The 21,562-nt window shown below is 42.2% G+C and overlaps 2 protein-coding genes across 7 annotated transcripts; one reads left to right on the forward strand and one right to left on the reverse strand.

The window, feature by feature from the left end:
* Window positions 1-916: 916 nt before the first annotated feature.
* LOC113024578 (leucine-rich repeat-containing protein 31-like) lies at window positions 917-5,232 on the reverse strand. 5 transcript variants are annotated; one of them, XR_003272674.1, is made up of 7 exons: window positions 5,097-5,232; window positions 4,912-4,978; window positions 4,680-4,764; window positions 3,555-3,738; window positions 2,324-2,426; window positions 1,834-1,993; window positions 1,576-1,705 (listed from the first exon to the last, which is right to left on the reverse strand). XR_003272674.1 is itself a non-coding variant. In XM_026171763.1 (4 exons), the coding sequence occupies exons 1-4, from the start codon at window positions 3,205-3,207 to the stop codon at window positions 919-921; spliced, it is 588 nt and encodes a 195-aa protein (XP_026027548.1). In that variant the 5' UTR covers window positions 3,208-3,215; the 3' UTR covers window positions 917-918. The 5 variants fall into 5 exon arrangements, 2 of the variants coding, with proteins under 2 accessions (XP_026027548.1, XP_026027549.1); XR_003272673.1 differs by having other exon boundaries at window positions 1,834-1,998; XM_026171763.1 differs by lacking the exons at window positions 1,576-1,705; window positions 3,555-3,738; window positions 4,680-4,764; window positions 4,912-4,978; window positions 5,097-5,232 and adding exons at window positions 917-1,276; window positions 3,190-3,215 and having other exon boundaries at window positions 1,834-1,942.
* Window positions 5,233-13,973: 8,741 nt separating this feature from the next.
* On the forward strand, window positions 13,974-19,427 carry LOC113024580 (interferon alpha-inducible protein 27-like protein 2). 2 transcript variants are annotated; one of them, XM_026171769.1, is made up of 4 exons: window positions 13,974-14,175; window positions 18,812-18,835; window positions 18,910-19,077; window positions 19,186-19,427. In XM_026171769.1, the coding sequence occupies exons 1-4, from the start codon at window positions 14,160-14,162 to the stop codon at window positions 19,293-19,295; spliced, it is 318 nt and encodes a 105-aa protein (XP_026027554.1). In that variant the 5' UTR covers window positions 13,974-14,159; the 3' UTR covers window positions 19,296-19,427. The 2 variants fall into 2 exon arrangements, with proteins under 2 accessions (XP_026027554.1, XP_026027553.1); XM_026171768.1 differs by lacking the exon at window positions 13,974-14,175 and adding an exon at window positions 18,651-18,697.
* The last annotated feature ends 2,135 nt before the right edge of the window (window positions 19,428-21,562 follow it).

Here is a 21,562-nt window from a genome sequence, read left to right on the forward strand (position 1 = left end):
CACCAAGTGTTTATTTATGTATTTATTTAAATCAGAGAATATGTCACTGTTTTTGATGCAGCTGTGATGGCATCAGCCACACATGGGTAAATCAGGCCATTTGTTCACTTTATTAGTTTGTTTTGCAGTTTTCTTCTTTAATATAATTCATTAATCATTTGGTTAAACCTAACACTGATATTATGAAAATGTTTTCTGTTATATTAATTATGTTTCTCTTTCTTTGAGTTATCTTGTTTTGGTTGGTGGTTGTTTCCTGTCTGGGCAAAAGGCGTGGCTGAGGACTCAAAATGCCTGCTCAGAAGGACCAACCATGTGCTTATCAGGAACAGGAGTGGTTTAGGTTTACTTGTGTTATTTTGTGCTTAGTTGATGTTACTGTGTTTTTGTTTGTGTGTAAATGGTTAGGCCAAACCACTATAAAAGCTATGTCTTTGTAATTAGGTCAGTTTGTGAGTTAAGGTGTGTCCACTTTTAAGTTTCTGGAAATTACTTTTTGTAGAGTTATATGAATATGAATATTCCATGCAAGTGTATACAGCACAAGTGTGTGTGTGATGATACAGAAGGTATTTGTATTTTCCTTTAAATGTTTTTCAGGCCGGACACACCACAATACAAGTACAAAGAAGATTCAAAGGAAGAGGAAGGAAGTTTAGTTTTAGTTCAAAGCTGCTTAAAGTGTGAAACCAGTCAACATGAAACAGCAGTCATTCCGTCCCCCTCACCTTCACTCTGACAAAGAGGACTGTTCAGTTTGACCGATGACTTACTTTGTCTCTTTTATGGTTCAAGCTTTTACTTTTAGCTTTAGGCTTAAGGCCTGGACTACAACAATCATGATGTTGAGGACACTGAGGTCATATTTTATTCCTGATGTACAGTACTTCAGATTTTTCAGAGATAATTAATGAACGCTCAAAAAGAGAGATAATAAAGAAAGATAACAAAGCTGTTTACTAATGAAAGCACTAAGGCTGGAACGATAAGCCACACCCAGCAGGCATATTGAAGGGTCAGGAGTGCATGAGGTTGTAATTTGCTGCAATAAGTTGACGAGTTAAACCACCAGAGGCCAGCAGAGCTCGGAGCAGAGCGGGCAGCCAGGCTGAGCACGGAGCAGAGGTTGAAGGTCGCAAACTGACATCCACGTCTTCCAGAGAGCCCAGACCTCCTGCTGCAAACAGACTGCACCAACCGTTGTCTCCCACCAAGCTGTTGTAGGACAGATCCAGTGCACGGAGTGAGGAGAGACAGCCCCGTCTGCACACGGCAGCTGCACAGAGGAAGAGGACCCATTGATAACTGATCACTTTATGCCTGTTCACTTTACTGTTTTGTTCACAATGTTTCTGATGGAGACAAAAATAACACCGAATAGTTTCATTGTTTTGTTTTATACGACAGCTACAGATGCTGGCAGCATGAAATAAATGAAAGAAATATCAATTTCCTTCAGGCTTTACTTGTCTTAATATACATTTATGCAGCCTAATGATCCACTACAGACCAAAAAAAAAAAAGTATAATGTCATTGTGTGTTAGTTACCCAGATGTTGCATGTCATGAGTGGTGAGCTCGCAGCTGCAAAGACGGAGCTCGCTGACGACTGATGGCTGCAGAGCATCCAGCAGGAGCGCCAAGTGACCGCCAACCACTTTACACCAGGAAATATCCACCGTGCGCAGATAGGACACCGCCAGGGCTGATGCATAAACACAAAGTTTTCACCATTTCAGGCTAGAGGGTGGAAGAGGTATTCAGGGAGAATGACTTGAAGGAAAACTTCTATAAATAAACAAGTGTGTGTGTGTGTGTGTGTGTGTGTGTTACCCAGAGCAGTGAAGGACTCGTTGCTCATGTAGCAGCTGTTGAATGGCAGCCTCCTCATTTGTGTCGCAGGGAGGGCGGAGACCAGCAGGTGGACCACACCTCCCACTTCCTTATTGGATGACACATCAAGCTCGGTCAGTGCAGTGAGAGAGGGCAGCACCTGGACTGAAAAACAACGAGTCACATGACTGCTGCAGCGAGCATGCGAGTAGTGTCCGGCGTGTGAGATTGGTAGCAACTGACTCAGAGCCTCTAGATCATCTCGCGTGAGGCAACACAGGTGGAGGTCGAGTCTCTCCAGGTGTGTGACGTGAGCCAGGTGAAAGGTGAGGCGGCTCAGTCCACCAGCTAGAAGCAGCTTTACAGTATATTAATCAGAACAATGCTGCTCTCTAATGTATCTTGGTAAAGCGCAGAAAAATCTAATGTTTTATATGATACAGTGTGATTTCAGTAACATATCATAATGGAGGCTTCAGCAAGTACTTACGAAGGAAATCTTTCCTCTGCTCTTCAGTTAGTTCATCAAATACCTCCCAAAACATCTGTATGGTGGGGTGGCGGTCATGATATCTCCAACCATAACTTGTGTTCTGAAAACAGTGAAAATGACTGTTATAATCATAGAGTTTGTAAGGTCAGGCATACACTATGTTGCCAAAAGTATTCCCTAACCCATCCAAATCATTCAATTAATGTGTTCCAATCACTTCCATGGACACAGGTGTATTAAATCAAGCACCTAGGCATGCAGACTACTTCTACAAACATGTGTGAAAGGACGAGTCGCTCTCAGGAACTGAATGAATTCCAGCATGGTAATGTGATAGGATGCACCAGTGCAACAAGTCCAGTCATGAAATTTCCTCGCTATTAAATATTCCATAGTCAGCTGTTAGTGATATTATAACAAAGTGGAAGTAATTGGAAATGACAGCGAGTCAGCTGATGCTAAGGCTCATAGTGCACTTAAGTCACCAATATCTGCAGTCTGCTGTTGTTACAGATGTCCAAACTTCATTGGTTTCCATGGCTGAGCAGCTGCATCCCAGCCTTACACTGACAAACACAATGCAAAGCGTCAGATGGAGTGATTCAAGCATCTCAACACTGGACTCTAAAGCAGTGGAGATGTGTTTACTGGAGTGACGAATCACACTTCTCTGACTGGCAATCCGATGGATGTGTCAGGGTTTGGTGGTTGCCAGAAGTACTTGTCTGACTGCACTGTGCCAAGTGTAAAGTGTGGGCATGTGTGCACATGGCTGGGCACCAGTGCACAATACAAGGTCCATAAAGACATGGATGAGTGAGTTTGGTGTAGAAGAACTGGACTAGCCTGCACAGAGTCCTGACCTCAACCTGATAGAACATCTTTGGGATGAATTAGAGCAGCAACTGTGAGCCAGGCCTTCTCCTCCAACATCAGTGTCTGACACCATAAATGCACCTCTGGAAGAATAGTCAAAAAATTCCCATAAACACACCTAAACCTTGTGGAAAGCTTTCCCAGAAGAGTGGAAGCAGTTATAGCTGCGAAGGGTGGGCTGACTATTATATTATACTATCATACAAAAGTCTGGATTAAGACTGAGATGTGACTCAAGGTCATATTTGTGTTAAAGCAGCCGACTGAATGCTTTTGACAGTATGCAGTACACAGTTATTGTGCTACAGGACAGCTGTGAAACTACAGCCTGTGTCTGTTTGGCTGACTCTACCTGTTTGAACTTTTCCCAGTCATGCACGTCCTGGCCGACCAGCACTCCCTGCAGCTCCTCTGGTCGAAACAGCCTCACCAAATCCTGCTCACACACCAGGAAGAAGCCTCGCTTGAACTCCTGGAACAGATTCTCCACTGATGTGTTGAAGGCATGATTCACATAGGCCTCCACAAACTCCTTCCTGTTTAGGAGGGAAAATGTTAAATTAGCAAACATTTCACAGAGACAAAGGTGCTGCAGATGAACCTCACAAACACTTCATGTTTTATATTTACCTCATATTAAGACCTACTAAGGACCTGATTGTTTTTAATTATGTCCTGATACATAAAACCTGAGAGCTCACATAACTGCATATGCTCAGAATAGACAGCACACATGGATACAAATTACTGCCTTGCAGCAGCAATCTTCAGACCATCACTATGAGCTCCATACAAGGTTACACTGTTCCTGTTATTAACAGCAGGGGGCACTATCAGCCACAGACTGGGAGCCAGATATGCTCTGCTGGTGCCTCATTGTTACAGAGGAAAGACTCTATAGTGAGAAACAGCTGAGGGGGAAACACTGATCTGGAAACGTCTGAGTGTTACAGAGGATATACATAGCACTGTGGTTCAGTGTCACACAATCACAAACAAATACAGCAAAGTACTAAAAAGGGTGTTGCCTCCAAAGATTGCTTTTACTGGTTTGGAGCTTAGGAGGCTTAATAACAACAGGCATGAATGAAGACAGATCAGAACAGCTGTTTGATCACAGCATCCAGTACCAACACAATCATCCACACTCAAGAGCCTGTTGGCTTCAGAGTCAGCAGCTGAATGTCTAAAATATCAAATGTCATTTTTGGTCCATCAGCTACAGCATGAACTGCTTAAAGTGAGAAGCAGCCTGAAGCCCGACAGATTCATCTTTCCAGACTGAAAATATCTCAGAGTGAACCGAGTGGTGCGTTTTCAGGGTGATCTCACAAAGTCAAATCCCTTTAATGATGTTCTGTCCTGTCTTCCTCTATCAAAAGCACACAAACACTATAAAACATTGTTTCGGTGCTTTGGGGTTTTGTTTTCTACACAGAGGTATAGCACGACTAGACCCTAAAGGCAGGCTGCTCACCTACAACCAGCTCACGAACATCTTTCCAATGGAGCTCGCTGCCTTTCTCGTGGATGAGGGTCACTGTGATCCTCCGCTGGATCCCCTGCAGCAAACATAACAGGAGCTCAGGATCACAGTGAGCACAGCTAGAGCAACATTACGCTTTAAAAGAAGATATTCAACTGTGTACAAAGGAAGCAGTTACCACTGTGTGAGTAATAAGGAAACAACATGTGCACCAATCCTGTACCTGGTGCAGCAGGTAGGTACCATGACAGGGCAGGCCTCCACTGTGATCCACGATGGCTGGGATGTACCTGTGCATGGAGGGAGGAGGTGACACAACATCCCAACTTATAATATTCTTCCTGGAGATCATTTTTATGGTTCCTTTAAAGCTTGTGCGTGAATATAACACTCCAGATGGATACTCACTCTCCAGTGGGCTCCAGCTCGCTGATCTCAAACCAGACCAGCAGGTCGTACTTGCTGACACACTGACCCAGGTTGGATTTGGTGATGGTGTTCAACTTGGAGGCTGCAACTGGCACACACACACACACACACGCACACACACACACACACACACACACACACACACACACACACACACACACACACACACAAGTATAAATAAAGACCGGGGCAGTTTCTTAGTGCGAGTCTCAGTCTGGAGGCTGCCCTTGCTAGCAAGAAGTTCTGTGTGTTTACTGTCTTTACTGAAGAAGTGTTTTAGAATATTTTCCCTAACATTAGGCAAATGAGTATTTTGTCCACATCATCCTCTTCATGCATGTTGTCTTACTCCAAGCTGTATAGGCTCGAAAGCCTACTACCAATTAAGCATATTAGGTGATGTGCATCCCTGTAATGAGAAGGGGTGTGGTCTAATGACATCAACACCCTATATCAGGTGTGCATAATTATTAGGCAACGTCCTTTCCTTTGGCAAAATGGGTCAAAAGAAGGACTTGACAGGCTCAGAAAAGTCAAAAATAGTGAGATATCTTGCAGAGGGATGCAGCAGTCTCAAAATTGCAAAGCTTCTGAAGCGTGATCATCGAACAATCAAGCGTTTCATTCAAAATAGTCAACAGGGTCGCAAGAAGCGTGTGGAAAAACCAAGGTGCAAAATAACTGCCCATGAACTGAGAAAAGTCAAGCGTGCAGCTGCCAAGATGCCACTTGCCACCAGTTTGGCCATATTTCAGAGCTGCAACATCACTGGAGTGCCCAAAAGCACAAGGTGTGCAATACTCAGAGGCATGGCCAAGGTAAGAAAGGCTGAAAGACGACCACCACTGAACAAGACACACAAGCTGAAACGTCAAGACTGGGCCAAGAAATATCTCAAGACTGGTTTTTCTAAGGTTTTATGGACTGATGAAATGAGAGTGAGTCTTGATGGGCCAGATGGATGGGCCTGGATTGGTAAAGGGCAGAGAGCTCCAGTCCGACTCAGACGCCAGCAAGGTGGAGGTGGAGTACTGGTTTGGGCTGGTATCATCAAAGATGAGCTTGTGGGGCCTTTTCGGGTTGAGGATGGAGTCAAGCTCAACTCCCAGTCCTACTGCCAGTTTCTGGAAGACACCTTCTTGAAGCAGTGGTACAGGAAGAAGTCTGCATCATGCAGGACAATGCTCCATCACACACGTCCAAGTACTCCACAGCATGGCTGGCAAGAAAGGGTATAAAAGAAGAAAAACTAATGACATGGCCTCATTGTTCACCTGATCTGAACCCCATTGAGAACCTGTGGTCCATCATCAAATGTGAGATTTACAAGGAGGGAAAACAGTACACCTCTCTGAACAGTGTCTGGGAGGCTGTGGTTGCTGCTGCACGCAATGTTGACGGTGAACAGATCAAAACACTGACAGAATCCATGGATGGCAGGCTTTTGAGTGTCCTTGCAAAGAAAGGTGGCTATATTGGTCGCTGATTTGTTTTTGTTTTGTTTTTGAATGTCAGAAATGTATATTTGTGAATGTGGAGATGTTATATTGGTTTCACTGGTAAAAAAAATATTTGAAATGGGTATATATTTGTTTTTTGTTAAGTTGCCTAATAATTATGCACAGAGTCACCTGCACACACAGATATGCCCCTAAAATAGCTAAAACTAAAAACAAACTAAAAACTACTTCCAAAAACATTCAGCTTTGATATTAATGAGTTTTTTGGGTTCATTGAGAACATGGTTGTTGTTCAATAATAAAATTATTGCTCAAAAATACGACTTGCCTAATAATTCTGCACTCCCTGTATTGTCTTATGTAGTCTGGAAGATGAGTGGATGATGGGGTGGGTGCAGTTTTCTCTGTGGTGGGGTTGGGTGGACTGTCCCGGGCTCTGTGGGGCCGGGCGGCGCTGGTGCACTGGGCCCCGGCCCGGATGGACCTGGGCCCCCTTTCCCTGGCGGGTCGCGGAGTATGGGGGTGCCTACTGGGGTCAGCGGGGGAGCTGGCCCCAGGGAGGGGTCACTTGCCCCTCCCTTCCTTCCCTCCCCATCTCCAGCTACCTCCCTCTTCCCGCTCCACCACAACCACCCACACATGCAGGGCTTTGGAGTAGGGGTATGTCACCAGGGTACAGAGGAGGCTACCCCCCCCCCCCCCCCCCCGTCCCCTTCTGGCTGCCTCTGCCTCAATTTTATCCCACAACTTAGACATTCACATTACTCACACTCTCATTACACATACATATAGGATCTTGGGGGTGGGCACGCTACACGGAATCCAAATTACCATCAGGGTGTACACCTCACCCCTGGCGTCGTTGCCCACCTCTCAATTTTAAATACACGTAGACATTGAGGGCTAGCAGGAGGGACTATGCGCTTACCTGCTGCTCTCTGGCAGGTAGCTCCATGCCCTCCTGGGTTTTAAATGCACCTTAGAACACACATGCATCAACACTACAATGAGCGGGTGGAGGGAGGTTTGGAGTCTTCACACACACCCGTTCTCTGTGACCTGCTGGAGCAGGGGGGGCTAGGAGGAGGAGTTGGGGTCTGGAGTGTGGGGCCTCCCTGCTGCTGCGGAGTCGGGGCGGTCTGCTTCTCCCCACCGCAGGGAAAAGGGTAACACCACCTGGGTCTGGGTGCAGTTCCCCCCTCCAGGGGCCTAGACCCGGTTCGTGAAGTACGCTTGGGGAGTGTGATCGTGTGTACAGCGTCTCTTTATGTCTGTCTCCACGTTGGTTGAGTGTGGAGTAAGTGCATATGAGAGCATGAGGGTGGGAATGGATGTTTGTATATGTGTGTGCCTGTATGTCTGTGTCTATATGTCAGGTTGGGTATCAGACGCCACCTCTCTGGGGACATCTCAGGCCCTCCAAGGTTTGGAGGCCTATCTCCCCCTACCACCACTTCCCCTGCCAGTGGCGGACTCCCTCAGGTGTCGGTGCGTTGGTGGTTCTTTGTGTCCGGGGATGGGCGTCCAGGTACACACCGGCTCACTCCTTGGCGGCCGCTTATCGGGGCCTGGAGCCTGGGGCTCGCTCGGGCCACTTCGGAGGTGGGGTGCCCCCGGCCCCTCGGCCTGGGGCTCGGTCACTCAGGCGCAGCTGGCTGCCGGCGGAGCTCACGGGCGCGTCACTGCAACTCCCCCTGGCTTCTGCTCCACGGCTGCTGAGTGAGCCCTCATCTGGGACTCTCCTCAGCTCTTTCTGGGACAGTGGCGCAGCTGCCCCTCCGTTAGTCTTCCTTGGTCTCTTGTGTTCTGAGGGCCTCTGGATGTCTGGAGTCTTGATCTCCTCCATACCTGCTTCATGCCCTGGAGGACGGGGCTGTGGCCCCCCCACACTCCCTAGCAGATCGTTACATGGAGAAACCTTTGGAATGCAAGCATGCTGATTCACACAGGTATGCACACAGGTGTACACACGGGTATTCACAGACGCGGACTACAGCTTTCTTGGCTGCTGCCTCAAAGCACATTGTGCGCTGTCTAGCTTGCGTGCTGCACAATATCGTTTATTACTTAGTATCTACTGATATCTACTGCTAGCTAGCAGATCATTACATGAAGGAACCTTTTAAATACAAGCGCGTCTTTTAAAAAAAAACTAGCGCGTCCATGCTCACAGGTGTACAAACGGGTGTTCACACCCACAAACTACACCCTTTTTGGCTCCTACCTCAAAGCACACTGTGTTCTGTTGATCTTATGTGCTGCACAATAATGTTTAATATTTAGTATTTATTGTCATATTCCCATATATCATTGTTATGTTGTTTATTCTATTACTCTTGTTTTCTTCTGCTTGTTTTCTTTTTTCTTTCTCAACAGGTGATCCAGGTGATCGATATATGCATTTTTTTTCTCTGCTTAATCTGTTGGTTTTTGTCTTTTGCCCTTCTCCCCCGTCCCTCTTCTCAGCTGTTTCTCTTTCCCTCTTTCTTTCTCCCCTTCTTTCCCCCAGTCAAGTCTGTCCCGTATTCAGTAAATGAAAATAAAATAAACAATAAAAGGTGAATCAAATGGACCATTACGGCAAGGCTGGGATGGTCAATTTGGTAAAGTAAATCCATTGGGCATCTTTCTTTGCCTTTAGACAATAATTCTGATGGCAAAAGGCCAAACGGGACAGGCAAAAAAAAAAGAAAAAAAAAAGAGAAACACAAATGAACTCAGAGACACAGACTGATGCGACAAAACAAGTTAGTAGGTGTACAGCGTAAACTGTAGTCTATAGCACACAGGAGTATTAGCGGGGCGATCGTGGCTCAAACAGTTGGCAGTTCGTCAGTCTTGGTCGTTGTGTCCTTGGGCAAGACACTTCACCTATTGCCAATGGCACAATATGGCAGCCTCGCCTCTGTCAGTCTGCCCCAGGGCAGCTTTGCCTACAACTGTAGCTGCCTCCACCAGTGTGTGAATGTGAGAGTGAATGAATAGTGGAATTGTACAGCGCTTTGAGGGCCCGAAAAGCGCTATATAAATGCAATCCATTATTATGTACACGTTGATAAATTGTCTTATGGCAACTGACAAATTGAAACAAATGAGTGTGCTGTGTGTGTAACAGACATTACCTGTCCTTTTATTAACTGTGCAAGTAGTGCTGGTCATAACTGCTAGCTAACTGTGTAAGGCTGTAATGGGTCTGTAGCTCTGTCACCGTTTTAGTGAACATATTTAGTTTTAAAGTAAATTACGGGACTTTTCCTGCCTTTCTGGAGGGCTTATATTTCACTATGTCCACATAATTATGGATTATTATAATTATGATATTTAAACACACACTGTATTTTAATTAACATACCTTAAGAAACAGATTATATTAGATTTATATTTTAAATAAGACAAAATGCTTATTATACAGCAGCAATATTATTGTATTTCTACAGTTTAAACACTTAATAACCTTTCTGCCTGCACGGAGTGGATAGTCAAACATACAATATATTTTTTTTTTATTATTTTCTTTTTACTTAATTATTATAGCACTAGGAATAAATAATAAGGGAGGGATTCTGGATGAGCACCACGAGGGAAACTTGTGCCCATAGTATATACAGTATTGTGAAGAAGGTCAAAAATGTCACTGTGTGTGCGCTTGTGTGTTTTATGTATATAGATTTTTTTAAAATTATTACTCATGATATAACACAGTCCAGACATGCCTGGTAAGGATGTTTCTATAACATTTTCTATCATTACTTTATTATGGATTAGGTGCGAGAGTTATTAAGTGTGGACAATTAAATAATAGATTAATGCAATAGCAAATTGTGTCTTGTTCTCAGATAAGATAAGATAAGATAAGATAAGATAACCTTTATTAGTCCCACACGTGGGAAATTTGTTTTGTCACAGCAGGAAGTGGACAGTGCAAAAGTTATGAGGCAAAAATTAGAATACAATAAGAATAAATACAGTACACAACTGTACAGAATAGAATAAAATAAAATACTATATACAGTAGAATAAAATAAAATAAATATACAATAAGATAAAAATAGAATACAAATACAAATACTATATACAACTGAGTAAAAATACAACGATGACAGAAAGGATTATTGCACAGATGGACAGCATGTGGAGAGTTATACCGCAAATGAGGAGATGGAAGGAGGAAGAGAGGCAGAGTAAGTTTCTGGAGGATTTATATTTCACTAAAAACTTTCTAATATTCATGTCAAATTTCCCCTTGTGGGACAATTAAAGGGTTCTATTCTATTCTATTCTATTCTATTCTATTCTATTCTATGTCCACATAATTATGGATTATTAAAATTATGATATTTACACACACTGTATTTTAAACAACATACAGTAATAAACAGATTATATTAGATTAATATTTCAAATATGACAAAATGATGATTTTACAGCAGTACAATTATTGCATCTCTACAGTTTAAAAATTTAATAAGCTTTCTCCCTGCACAGTACTTTCTTTTTACTTAATTATTATAGCACTAGGAATAAATAATAAGGGAGGGATTCTGGATCAGCACCACGAGGGAAACTTGTGGCCATAGTATATACAGTATTGTGAAGAAGGTCTAAAATGTCACTGTATGTATGTGCGTGTGTGTGTTTATAGATTTTTCAAATTATTACTCATGATATAACATTGTCCAGACATGGCTGGTAAGGACATGAGGAGGAAACAGTAGGAGCTGTGTGAGGCTAAAGGCAGTGGGTCCCTCAGCAGCTGGATTACAAAGAGCACAGGTAACAATATCACATGTACCAGTTGTTGGAGATGTATTCCAGTATATAAATAATACTAAGCACAACTGGAATGTTTTGCTTCTATAACATTTTTCTGTCATCATTTTATTATAGATTAAGTGCAAAAGTTGTTGTGGATAACTAAATAATAGTTTATTGCAATAGCAAACTGTGCCTTGTTCTCAGATGGACAGCAAGAGGAGAGTGATGGATGAGATGAGGAGATGAAGGAGGAAGAGAGGCAAAGAGTGATTCACAGGCAGAGCCGAGTTTATTTCTCACAGTTTTTTGTTGCCTTATGGTTTCAAGCACCGTCAACAATCTTTGCATTTTGTTATTATCTCATAACACTTGTTTAATCAGCTACCATCTCGCCTATGGAGTTTTTAATGTCTACAGTCTCAGATCAACACAGCCCTGGCCTTCAGCAATATCAGCAGCAGGAGCAGCAGAAACCCCTCAACAGCAACATTGTACCCTATCAGGTAAAACATAGGCTACGTTTGCTTTGCCTTGTCGCCACCTCACAACAGTGATATAGTATGAGGCGATCCCTTATTAGATTCTTGATGAATGTGTGTTGTTGTTATTCAGCCTGGTTCAATGTGCCCCTCTTGAATTTCGAACCTTTAAACATCTTTGCACGGCCCTGCTGTGTGATACAGACTGTGGTGCTCTAACCTCCTTATCTGCAGACTTAAACATGGTATTATTTTAATAAAAAACACGATTAAAAAGCCGACTAAAGGGCACTTTACTGTGCTTTTCATAATGATTTCAAGTGTACTCAGAGCAGAGGTCTTTTACCCGAACTTGACTGCTGTGCCACAGTTCAGCTAAGATAAAAAAAAAAAACCACTTTACTGATGTTTACTGAGGATTATTGAGCATTTCATTTATTCCTTGCGAAGGCTGCCAGTCACTACAACAGAGATACGTGGCTGCATCTGTGCGTAGCAGATAGTTAAGGGAAAAACTTTGCCGTTTTTTCCGCTGCTTGGAAATGAAAGACGAGATCTGAGAGTTAAGTAAAAAGTCAAATTAAGCACAAACAAACAAACAAACATCTCCTCACACCCATATATGGCTTAACTTTAATGGTTCACTATATATAGCATAGGCGAGCCCCTAAATGGCTGGGAGTGAACATCCTTTACCAGATAAGGAAACCAGAATCTCACATGGAATGTACTTGCAGTTAAAGCTATTGCATACCCTACCTAGATGGTGGGAGGAACCGAAGAATATCTAAGCATGCAGTTCAAGGCAAGGTTTACAAATTTAAGTACAATAATGGCAACATTTAACAATTCACTCCAACACTGCCAATCAGCAAATATCAACTGTCAGAAATTGACTTACTGTTTCTCATCTTCTGAGAGAGTATCATGGGTGTTGGATGCACTGTGAAAATTTATCAGTGTTTCTGAAACTGTTCCATGAGCCAGCTGGAAAGAAATGCCAACCACAAATCAGCAAAAAAGTTGAAACATTTAACATTCCTGAGATGTTCATCTGTCACTGTTATCTTGGTCTTCTGGGTTGCTGTAACCATGATGATGATAATCTGTGAGGTGAAATTAAAAAGGCCAGTCTTCCTTTTAACTATAAACTAAAAGAGAGAAAAACTAAAGAGATGCCAGTTATGTTCAGTTCTGTCTGCAACCCTAAACATGTATTATCAGTCTTCCATCTTTAAAAACCTGTACAAAAAAATTGTCCGGTCCTTATATTGATGGTTAAGTTAGTATTATTAGAGTTGCAAAGTACAAAGTCAAAGCAAGTGGAAAAAAACATGTGTTTTTCTTGGCTACGGTCAGTGGGCTAGCCAGTAAATGTGGACAAACCACATTTACTCAGGGCTTTCTTGATGTAATAGTCTTCTCCATCCTGCCAACCACTGTGTCTGTGCGGATCGTGTTCGCTCTGTGTTGTAGCGTCCTGATGACACCCAGTTTATGCTCCAGTGGATGATGAGACTCAAACCTTAAATACTAATCCATATGGGTAGGTTTACATAAATCTCACAGTCTAAGAAGGCTTGGTGGTGTTCCAGGGTAGGATAACAAAGCCCTCTTTTCCACTTCTTTCATGTACAAGTTGGCCACGATGGGTGAAACTGGGGAGCCCAAGGCTCTGCCTGTAGAACTGACCCTTGAATGTGAAATAGGTGGAATGAAGACACAGTTCCTGTCACAATCTGGTAGTAGGAACTCAGAGCGGTAGGCGTCTCCAAAAAACATTTTATTTACAGCACCAGTGCACGATATATACAGTGAAGGGGTCACAGGTACGGGGAGGAAAGTCTGTCGCAGAAGAGAGGGAAGTCACACACAAATCACGAATCACAGGTTCACAAGAGCTGGGAGAAACACTAACGTCTGTAGTACAATCATCCAGCGACGAGAGGATCTGTGTTCCAGCCTCAAATAGTGCTCCTGGGTGATGACCGCTGATTGTTGACAGGTGTGTGGGCCAAGGGCGGGAGCCCACAGTGAGCTCCGCCCAGGCAGAGAAAGAGAGAGAGAGAAAACCAAACAACACATGTAGCCTTGTGGGGCCGGCCGGGCAGGCACGGAGACCATGACAGTTCGAAAAGCAAACACACTTGGTCGATGCTGAGAGTGGTCCTGTTGCTGAGGTTGGGGTCATCCTGTAATCTCTTACAAACTACCTCCAACGCTTCTGTGACCACTGAACGCTTCTGCTCAGGTGGTTCCTGTAATCCGCCATCTTGCGTGCTGTTTGCTCATACTGACGTACAAGCTTTAGGCAGTCCTTGCCAAAGTGGTTTAAAACCTCTTGATGCATGCTCAATCATCCAGGTAAGTAAATCCCCAAAAGTCGATTCTGTTCATTTACATACATTACATTTGCATGATGACTGAAACTAGCACCACTGAAGGGACAATGGGCTGGGAGGTCAGTTCCTTCATCATGATTATGCAAATTCTCATGACCATTGATCAGCAACCATTGATCAAAGCCCACTGATCATTGGCCATGAATACCATTGACAGAGAGTTGGGGAATGGCTGTAATCACAGTATTGTAAGATGGTGAAAGATGTACTCTTAGGCCCTCGTAGGAATTTGCCTTTAGGGCCTTTTCTTTCTTACTTCAAAACAAGTTCTGTACTTTTAATTTGTCAAGGCAGGTTAGTTTGAGTGACCTGTTTTTTCTTTTGTTGTATGTTCTGTTTGCTTAAGAGGAAATTCCTTCTTGCATTCTGTCAGTCTGCCCCAGCACAGCTGTGGCTACAACTGTAGCTTGCCTCCACCAGTGTGTGAATGTGAGAGTGAATGAATAGTGGAATTGTAAAGCGCTTTGAGGGCCCCAAAAAGCGCTATATAAATGCAATCCATTATTATTATTATTATTATTATTATTAAGAGCAGTGGGTTGGGTGATCTCAACTATGTGTAACGTGACTGTGAAATATGAAGATTAAACCAGGTTGAATAAACATACACTGGCCTACAAATGTTTCCTCCTGTGACAAATCTCAATGCACTGTATGAAAATATATACTATATAAATATATGGAAATGTCGCATGATTTGAGAATGAAGTTACAAAAATGTTTGATAACCTTTGTTGCTGATTTTTACTCATGATTTTGAAATAAAATATAATTGTAGAGGACAAAGATGTTTTATCTGGTCCAATGACTGATATGATGCTCCTGTTGTCTTTACAAATTTAATGTGACAAATAAAAACACATGCAAAGTCCAGACCTTAACTTGACTGTGGTGGAACCTTAAAAGATGTGTGAGTCATCGGGACCACGAGACAAAAACAGTATCCTGTAACTCAGCCAGGGTTGCTCTCATGGTCAGTAAGACAACACGTTATTTGGTAAAGGTTAGAAAATAGGGGAAAAAAACCTTTAGTGCTTAGTGGCTGGGACTAGTTTGGGGCACCAACAAAGGGATAGTTTAGTGCAAACTATAATTTCTCCCCATCAGTTTTAACCAATCAGATAAACACAAATTCTCATATAAAACTTTGGGCCAACCAAGAACTGTACAGGGAGTGCAGAATCATTAGACAAATGAGTATTTTGTCCACATCATCCTCTTCATGCATGTTGTCTTACTCCAAGCTGTATAGGCTCGAAAGCCTACTACCAATTAAGCATATTAGGTGATGTGCATCTCTGTAATGAGAAGGGGTGTGGTCTAATGACATCAACACCCTATATCAGGTGTGCATAATTATTAGGCAACGTCCTTTCCTTTGGCAAAATGGGTCAAAAGAAGGACTTGACAGGCTCAGAAAAGTCAAAAATAGTGAGATATCTTGCAGAGGGATGCAGCAGTCTCAAAATTGCAAAGCTTCTGAAGCGTGATCATCGAACAATCAAGCGTTTCATTCAAAATAGTCAACAGGGTCGCAAGAAGCGTGTGGAAAAACCAAGGCGCAAAATAACTGCCCATGAACTGAGAAAAGTCAAGCGTGCAGCTGCCAAGATGCCACTTGCCACCAGTTTGGCCATATTTCAGAGCTGCAACATCACTGGAGTGCCCAAAAGCACAAGGTGTGCAATACTCAGAGACATGGCCAAGGTAAGAAAGGCTGAAAGACGACCACCACTGAACAAGACACACAAGCTGAAACGTCAAGACTGGGCCAAGAAATATCTCAAGACTGATTTTTCTAAGGTTTTATGGACTGATGAAATGAGAGTGAGTCTTGATGGGCCAGATGGATGGGCCCGTGGCTGGATTGGTAAAGGGCAGAGAGCTCCAGTCCGACTCAGACGCCAGCAAGGTGGAGGTGGAGTACTGGTTTGGGCTGGTATCATCAAAGATGAGCTTGTGGGGCCTTTCCGGGTTGAGGATGGAGTCAAGCTCAACTCCCAGTCCTACTGCCAGTTTCTGGAAGACACCTTCTTCAAGCAGTGGTACAGGAAGAAGTCTGCATCCTTCAAGAAAAACATGATTTTCATGCAGGACAATGCTCCATCACACGCGTCCAAGTACTCCACAGCGTGGCTGGCAAGAAAGGGTATAAAAGAAGAAAAACTAATGACATGGCCTCCTTGTTCACCTGATCTGAACCCCATTGAGAACCTGTGGTCCATCATCAAATGTGAGATTTACAAGGAGGGAAAACAGTACACCTCTCTGAACAGTGTCTGGGAGGCTGTGGTTGCTGCTGCACGCAATGTTGACGGTGAACAGGGCCCTGTGCTTCGTACGTCGCTTACTACATCCAAGATCAAATGAAACATCCAAGACCAAATCATCGCGCTAACTCTGAGCTCGCTATTCCGGTTCCCCGAGCACACCTGTTGTTGACGATTAGTATAGCTGGATGAAGTAATGTGAGATCACTGGGTGGCCCAACAGGGGCTACGCATCGATAGTAGAAACATTGATCGGCAACCCTTTGATTGGTCGGCGAAAATGTCGAAGGAGCGCGCTCGGTATTTTTCGGCAGCAGAGCAAGAACTCTTGAGTGAGGGATTTCAGGAGTTTCAGAGTTTAATTAAAACGCAAGGGAACACTGCAAAGGCTGCAAAAGCAAGGAGAGAGGGCTGGCAGGAAGTTGCTGACAAATCAAACTCGTAAGTAATTCAATAATAACAATAATAATGGATTGGATTTATATAGCGCTTTTCAAGGCACCCAAAGCGCTTTACAATGCCACTATTCATTCACTCTCACATTCACACACTGGTGGAGGCAGCTACGGTTGTAGCCACAGCTGCCCTGGGGCAGACTGACAGAAGCCAGGCTGCCATATGGCGCCATCGGCCCCTCTGGCCAACACCAGTAGGCGGTAGGGTAGATTTATCATATCACACCATATTATCCAATATTATATTACATTATATTATATTATAATATGTTATATTATATCCCCTTTCACATTAGAGCCACAAACAGGACCCACTAGAACATGGGAACAAGTAAAAGTGAAATATAAGAATATTCTACAGAATGGTAATATTTATCACTTATATTGCTTGTCGTCTCTTGGAAAGAGACCCTGAAATAATCTGTTTGTTTGTTCATAACAGCAACCAAGAAAAGGGCAGAGCAAAAAAAAAGACAGGTGGTGGTCCTGCACCCCCTCGTCAACAAGTTGGTTAAGTAAATAATACCCTCACGGGAAAATCGATATCTCTCAATGAGCACACTGTCGCGCTGAGCTAAAGGATCCTGTCTGTCCCGCAATATACGCTGAATTCTGAAAACTCTCCTTATCAATCTTGCACCTTCCGCAATGGGTGGCTCGCGTAAACGGACAGGACATGGCTGCGACAGACTTCCCAAATCCACCTTCGCTTTTATAGCCGTGGTCTCTCATCTTGATTACACGAAGTAATTTACAATTACTACTCTGAAATATGAATTACATCTGTAATAATCACATACATGTAATAGAATGTTAATAGTACATTTCCCTTTTTTAGGGAATGACCTGTATGTATCTGTGTGACGTCAATAAAAGGATCAAGTGCTGCATTATCTTTAGTTACATTGATAATATTTATTTATGGTGAAACAGTGGTGGAATATCGCTGTTGCTTTCGTATGAATGACGCGGACATACCTGAGTGGCCGCGATCTAATCCTGTTTACATAAAGTAAACCTGCTCCCCAGCAGGTTTACGCTTACGGCTCTGTTGCTATGACAGCAAGTCCCGGATGGGCTTCGGGGAACCGAACGATCCAGGATCACGCGAAATCGTCAACAATCTCATCCAGCTAACTCACTTAGCGAGGTACGAAGAACAGGCCCCAGATCAAAACACTGACAGAATCCATGGATGGCAGGCTTTTGAGTGTCCTTGCAAAGAAAGGTGGCTATATTGGTCGCTGATTTGTTTTTGTTTTGTTTTTGAATGTCAGAAATGTATATTTGTGAATGTGGAGATGTTATATTGGTTTCACTGGTAAAAATAAATAATTGAAATGGGTATATATTTGTTTTTTGTTAAGTTGCCTAATAATTATGCACAGTAATAGTCACCTGCACACACATATCCCCCTAAAATAGCTAAAACTAAAAACAAACTACAAACTACTTCCAAAAACATTCAGCTTTGATATTAATGAGTTTTTTGGGTTCATTGAGAACATGGTTGTTGTTCAATAATAAAATTATTCCTCAGAAATACAACTTGCCTAATAATTCTGCACTCCCTGTACATGCCTGTGTTATTTTTTTAAGGTACATCCCTGTGCTCCTCCTCCTCTGTTCATATTTGATAAATGGGAGAGGTAGTTCTTGGAAATAAAGTAAATAACATACATCAGGTTTGTTCAGTTGAGCTCTTGGTGTCATTTGAATGTTATCTTTGAAAGCACAGACATGGAATGGGAAGAAATATGTGAGTCTATTTTTTTTTATAACAGTGTTATCCCATTATACAGTGGATATGAATTATTATTATTATTATTATTGTAAATAATTTATTTGACATCTTTTCGTATTTCGTTAACAGGCAAGACGGTCCTTGTGTCTGCAGGTACGCCATGACATTAACCACAGCATAATTTTGAAATGAAAATCTTTAATATATGTTTTTTGGGGTTTTTTTAGGAGCTGGTGGAACTGTGATTCTGACTCCTGCCATTCTGGCTTCACTGGGGTTCACTTCAGCTGGAATAGCAGCAGGCTCCATCGCTGCCAAACTGATGTCATATTTAGCAATCGCTAGTGGAGGTGGAGTTGTAGCAGGAGGTCTCGTAGCAACCTTGCAGTCCTGGAGTAAACTGAATAATTTACTATATATTATCTCTCTCTCTCTCTCTAAAAGCTTTGCTCATGTTGAATAAGCTAATAGAGCTAATAGTGTCTAACATGATTTCACTGTAGGTGCAGCAGGTATGTCATGGGCTGCCACTGCATTATTTGGCGGTGTTGGTGGAGCAGCGGCTTGGGTGCTCTCAACTGTGTGTAACGTGACTGTGGTTTATGAAGATTAACACGTAAAAAAACACAAACTGACCTACAAATGTTTTCTCCTGTGACAAATTTTAATCGCCTGGATGAAACGTTATTCTTATGTGTGAATGTCGAACACTGAGATTAAAGCATATTTTGAGAATTAAGTTACAAAAATGGTTCATAAAAATTTCATTCAGATTTTATCCATCATTAAAAACAAAAACAAAAAACAACTGATATGGTGCCTTTATTCTCTTCATTAATTCAATGTGAAAATTAAAAGTCATGCAAAAATAAGTGTTTCCTTGCTTTTATTGTAAACAACTTAATGTAAAGCACAGTAACAATACCATATGTTTCTATAGTCCATAAATCTATCACTCTTACAGAGCCACAACTCTGACGGGAGACTATGTAGGACAGGGGTGTCAAACTCCAGTCCTTGAGGGCCGGTGTCCTGAAACTTTTCCATGTGTCCCTGATGCAACACACCTGAATATAACTGACTGTATGCTCAAGTAAATTTGACTAAAATTGACTTACTGTTTCCCCAACCTCTGAGAGTATCATAGGTGTTGGCTGGACGTAGTGAAAATCTATCAGCATTTTGGAAACTGTTACACAAGACAGCTGAAAGAAAATGCCACAAACAAATCAACAAAACAGATGTTCAGTAATCTTTCATTGTTATCTTGGTCTCCTGGTGATGATGATAATCTGTGAGGTGACATTAAAATGGCCAGTCTTCATTTTAACTGTAAACTGAAAGAGAGAGAAAAACTAAAGAGATGCCAGTTATGTTCAGTTCTCACTGCACCCTTAAACCTGCCTTATCAGTATTCCATCTTTAAAGCTGTTTCGTCCTTGTATTGATGGCTAATAGTACAATTAGTTGCAATAATGCTTTAATACAATATTATAACTGAGATCACCTAAAGTTTAAAACTTTGTATTGTTGTAATAATTAGTTTAAAGTAAGACAATGAGGTAATAAACATTGCAAATGTTTAAATGATTTTTATTGAAGCTAATATAATTTTTCTAAAGTGTTTGCAAAAACTGGTGGGAAAAAACTTTAGCAGAATAACAAGACTTCCAGTTGTGCCTAATAAATAGATATCACTTCAGTCCTGCTGATATCATAGTGTACTGTATTATTATCATCATAAGAACGCATAGCATACATTTTCACTGCTATACAGATGACACCCAACTTTATCTATCCATGAAGCCAGATAACACACATAAACATAAAGGCCTGGATGGCCTCTAATTTTCTGCTTTTAAATTTAGCTTTAGGCAGTCCTTGCCAAAGTGGGTTAAAACCTCTTGATGCATGCTCAATCATTCAGGTAAGTAAATCCCCAAAAGTTGGTTGTGTTCATCTGGACGTAGCGTTTTGTGGGAGAAACGTTTCATCACTCATCCAAGTAACTTCTTCAGTCTCAGCTGACTGCAGGTTTCCCCAATCTTATAAACAGTACATTTGCATGATGACTGAAACTAGCACCACTGAAGGAACAATGGGCTGAGAGGTCAGTTCCTTCATCATGATTATGCAAATTCTCATGGCCATTGATCAACAACCATTGATCAAAGCCCACTGATCATTGGCCATGAGTACCATTGACAGAGAGTTGAGGAATGGCTGCAATCACAGTATTGTAAGATGTTGAAAGATGTACTCTTAGGCCCTCGTGAGAATTTGCCTTGAGGGCATCTTCTTTCTTACTTCAAAACAAGTTCTCTACTTTTAATTTGTCAAGGCGGGTTAGTTTGAGTGACCTGTTTTTTCTTTTGTTGTATGTTCTGTTTGCTTAAGAGGAAATTCCTTCTTGCATTAGAGCAGTGGGTTGGGTGATCTCAACTATGTGTAACGTGACTGTGAAATATGAAGATTTACACGTTGAACAAACATACACTGGCCAACAAATGTTTCCTCCAGTGACAAATCTCAATATGCTGTATGAAAATATTAGTGATGGGATTTCCGGCTCTTATTAGAGAACCGGCTCTTTTGGCTCCCAACCGGCTCTTCAGGTTGTTTTGTTGCTTTAATTAATTTATTATTAACAATAATATAAAATTATGCACAAAAGGAATTACTAATGTAAAAAAAAGTTGGTTTTATTTATATATGTTTATATATAAGTATATGCGGTGGTCCTTAGAGACAAAACACGTAGAACCTCCAAAACACATTTCTAGCGTTAACTGAACTTCCAAACAGAGCTACCTAGATCACTTAAAAAATGTATTGGAAATCATCTTAGTCAGCATTGATCTTAAACAAGGTAAAATGCAT

The sequence above is a fragment of the Astatotilapia calliptera genome, chromosome 6 (genome assembly GCF_900246225.1).
Source record: "Astatotilapia calliptera chromosome 6, fAstCal1.2, whole genome shotgun sequence".
NCBI classification, from domain to species: domain Eukaryota; kingdom Metazoa; phylum Chordata; class Actinopteri; order Cichliformes; family Cichlidae; genus Astatotilapia; species Astatotilapia calliptera.

Bases quoted from the DNA above. Each gene is read 5' to 3' on its own strand.
- LOC113024578 (XM_026171763.1), bottom strand. The intron at 1,943-2,323 runs GTAAGTACTTGC...TCATCCAATAAG, and splicing joins GCAGAGGAAAGATTTCCTTC to GAAGTGGGAGGTGTGGTCCA. The intron at 1,277-1,833 runs GTAACACACACA...TCCTCTGTGCAG, and splicing joins CGAGTCCTTCACTGCTCTGG to CTGCCGTGTGCAGACGGGGC.
- LOC113024580 (XM_026171768.1), top strand. The intron at 18,836-18,909 runs GTACGCCATGAC...GGGTTTTTTTAG, and splicing joins GACGGTCCTTGTGTCTGCAG to GAGCTGGTGGAACTGTGATT. The intron at 19,078-19,185 runs GTAAACTGAATA...ATTTCACTGTAG, and splicing joins AGCAACCTTGCAGTCCTGGA to GTGCAGCAGGTATGTCATGG.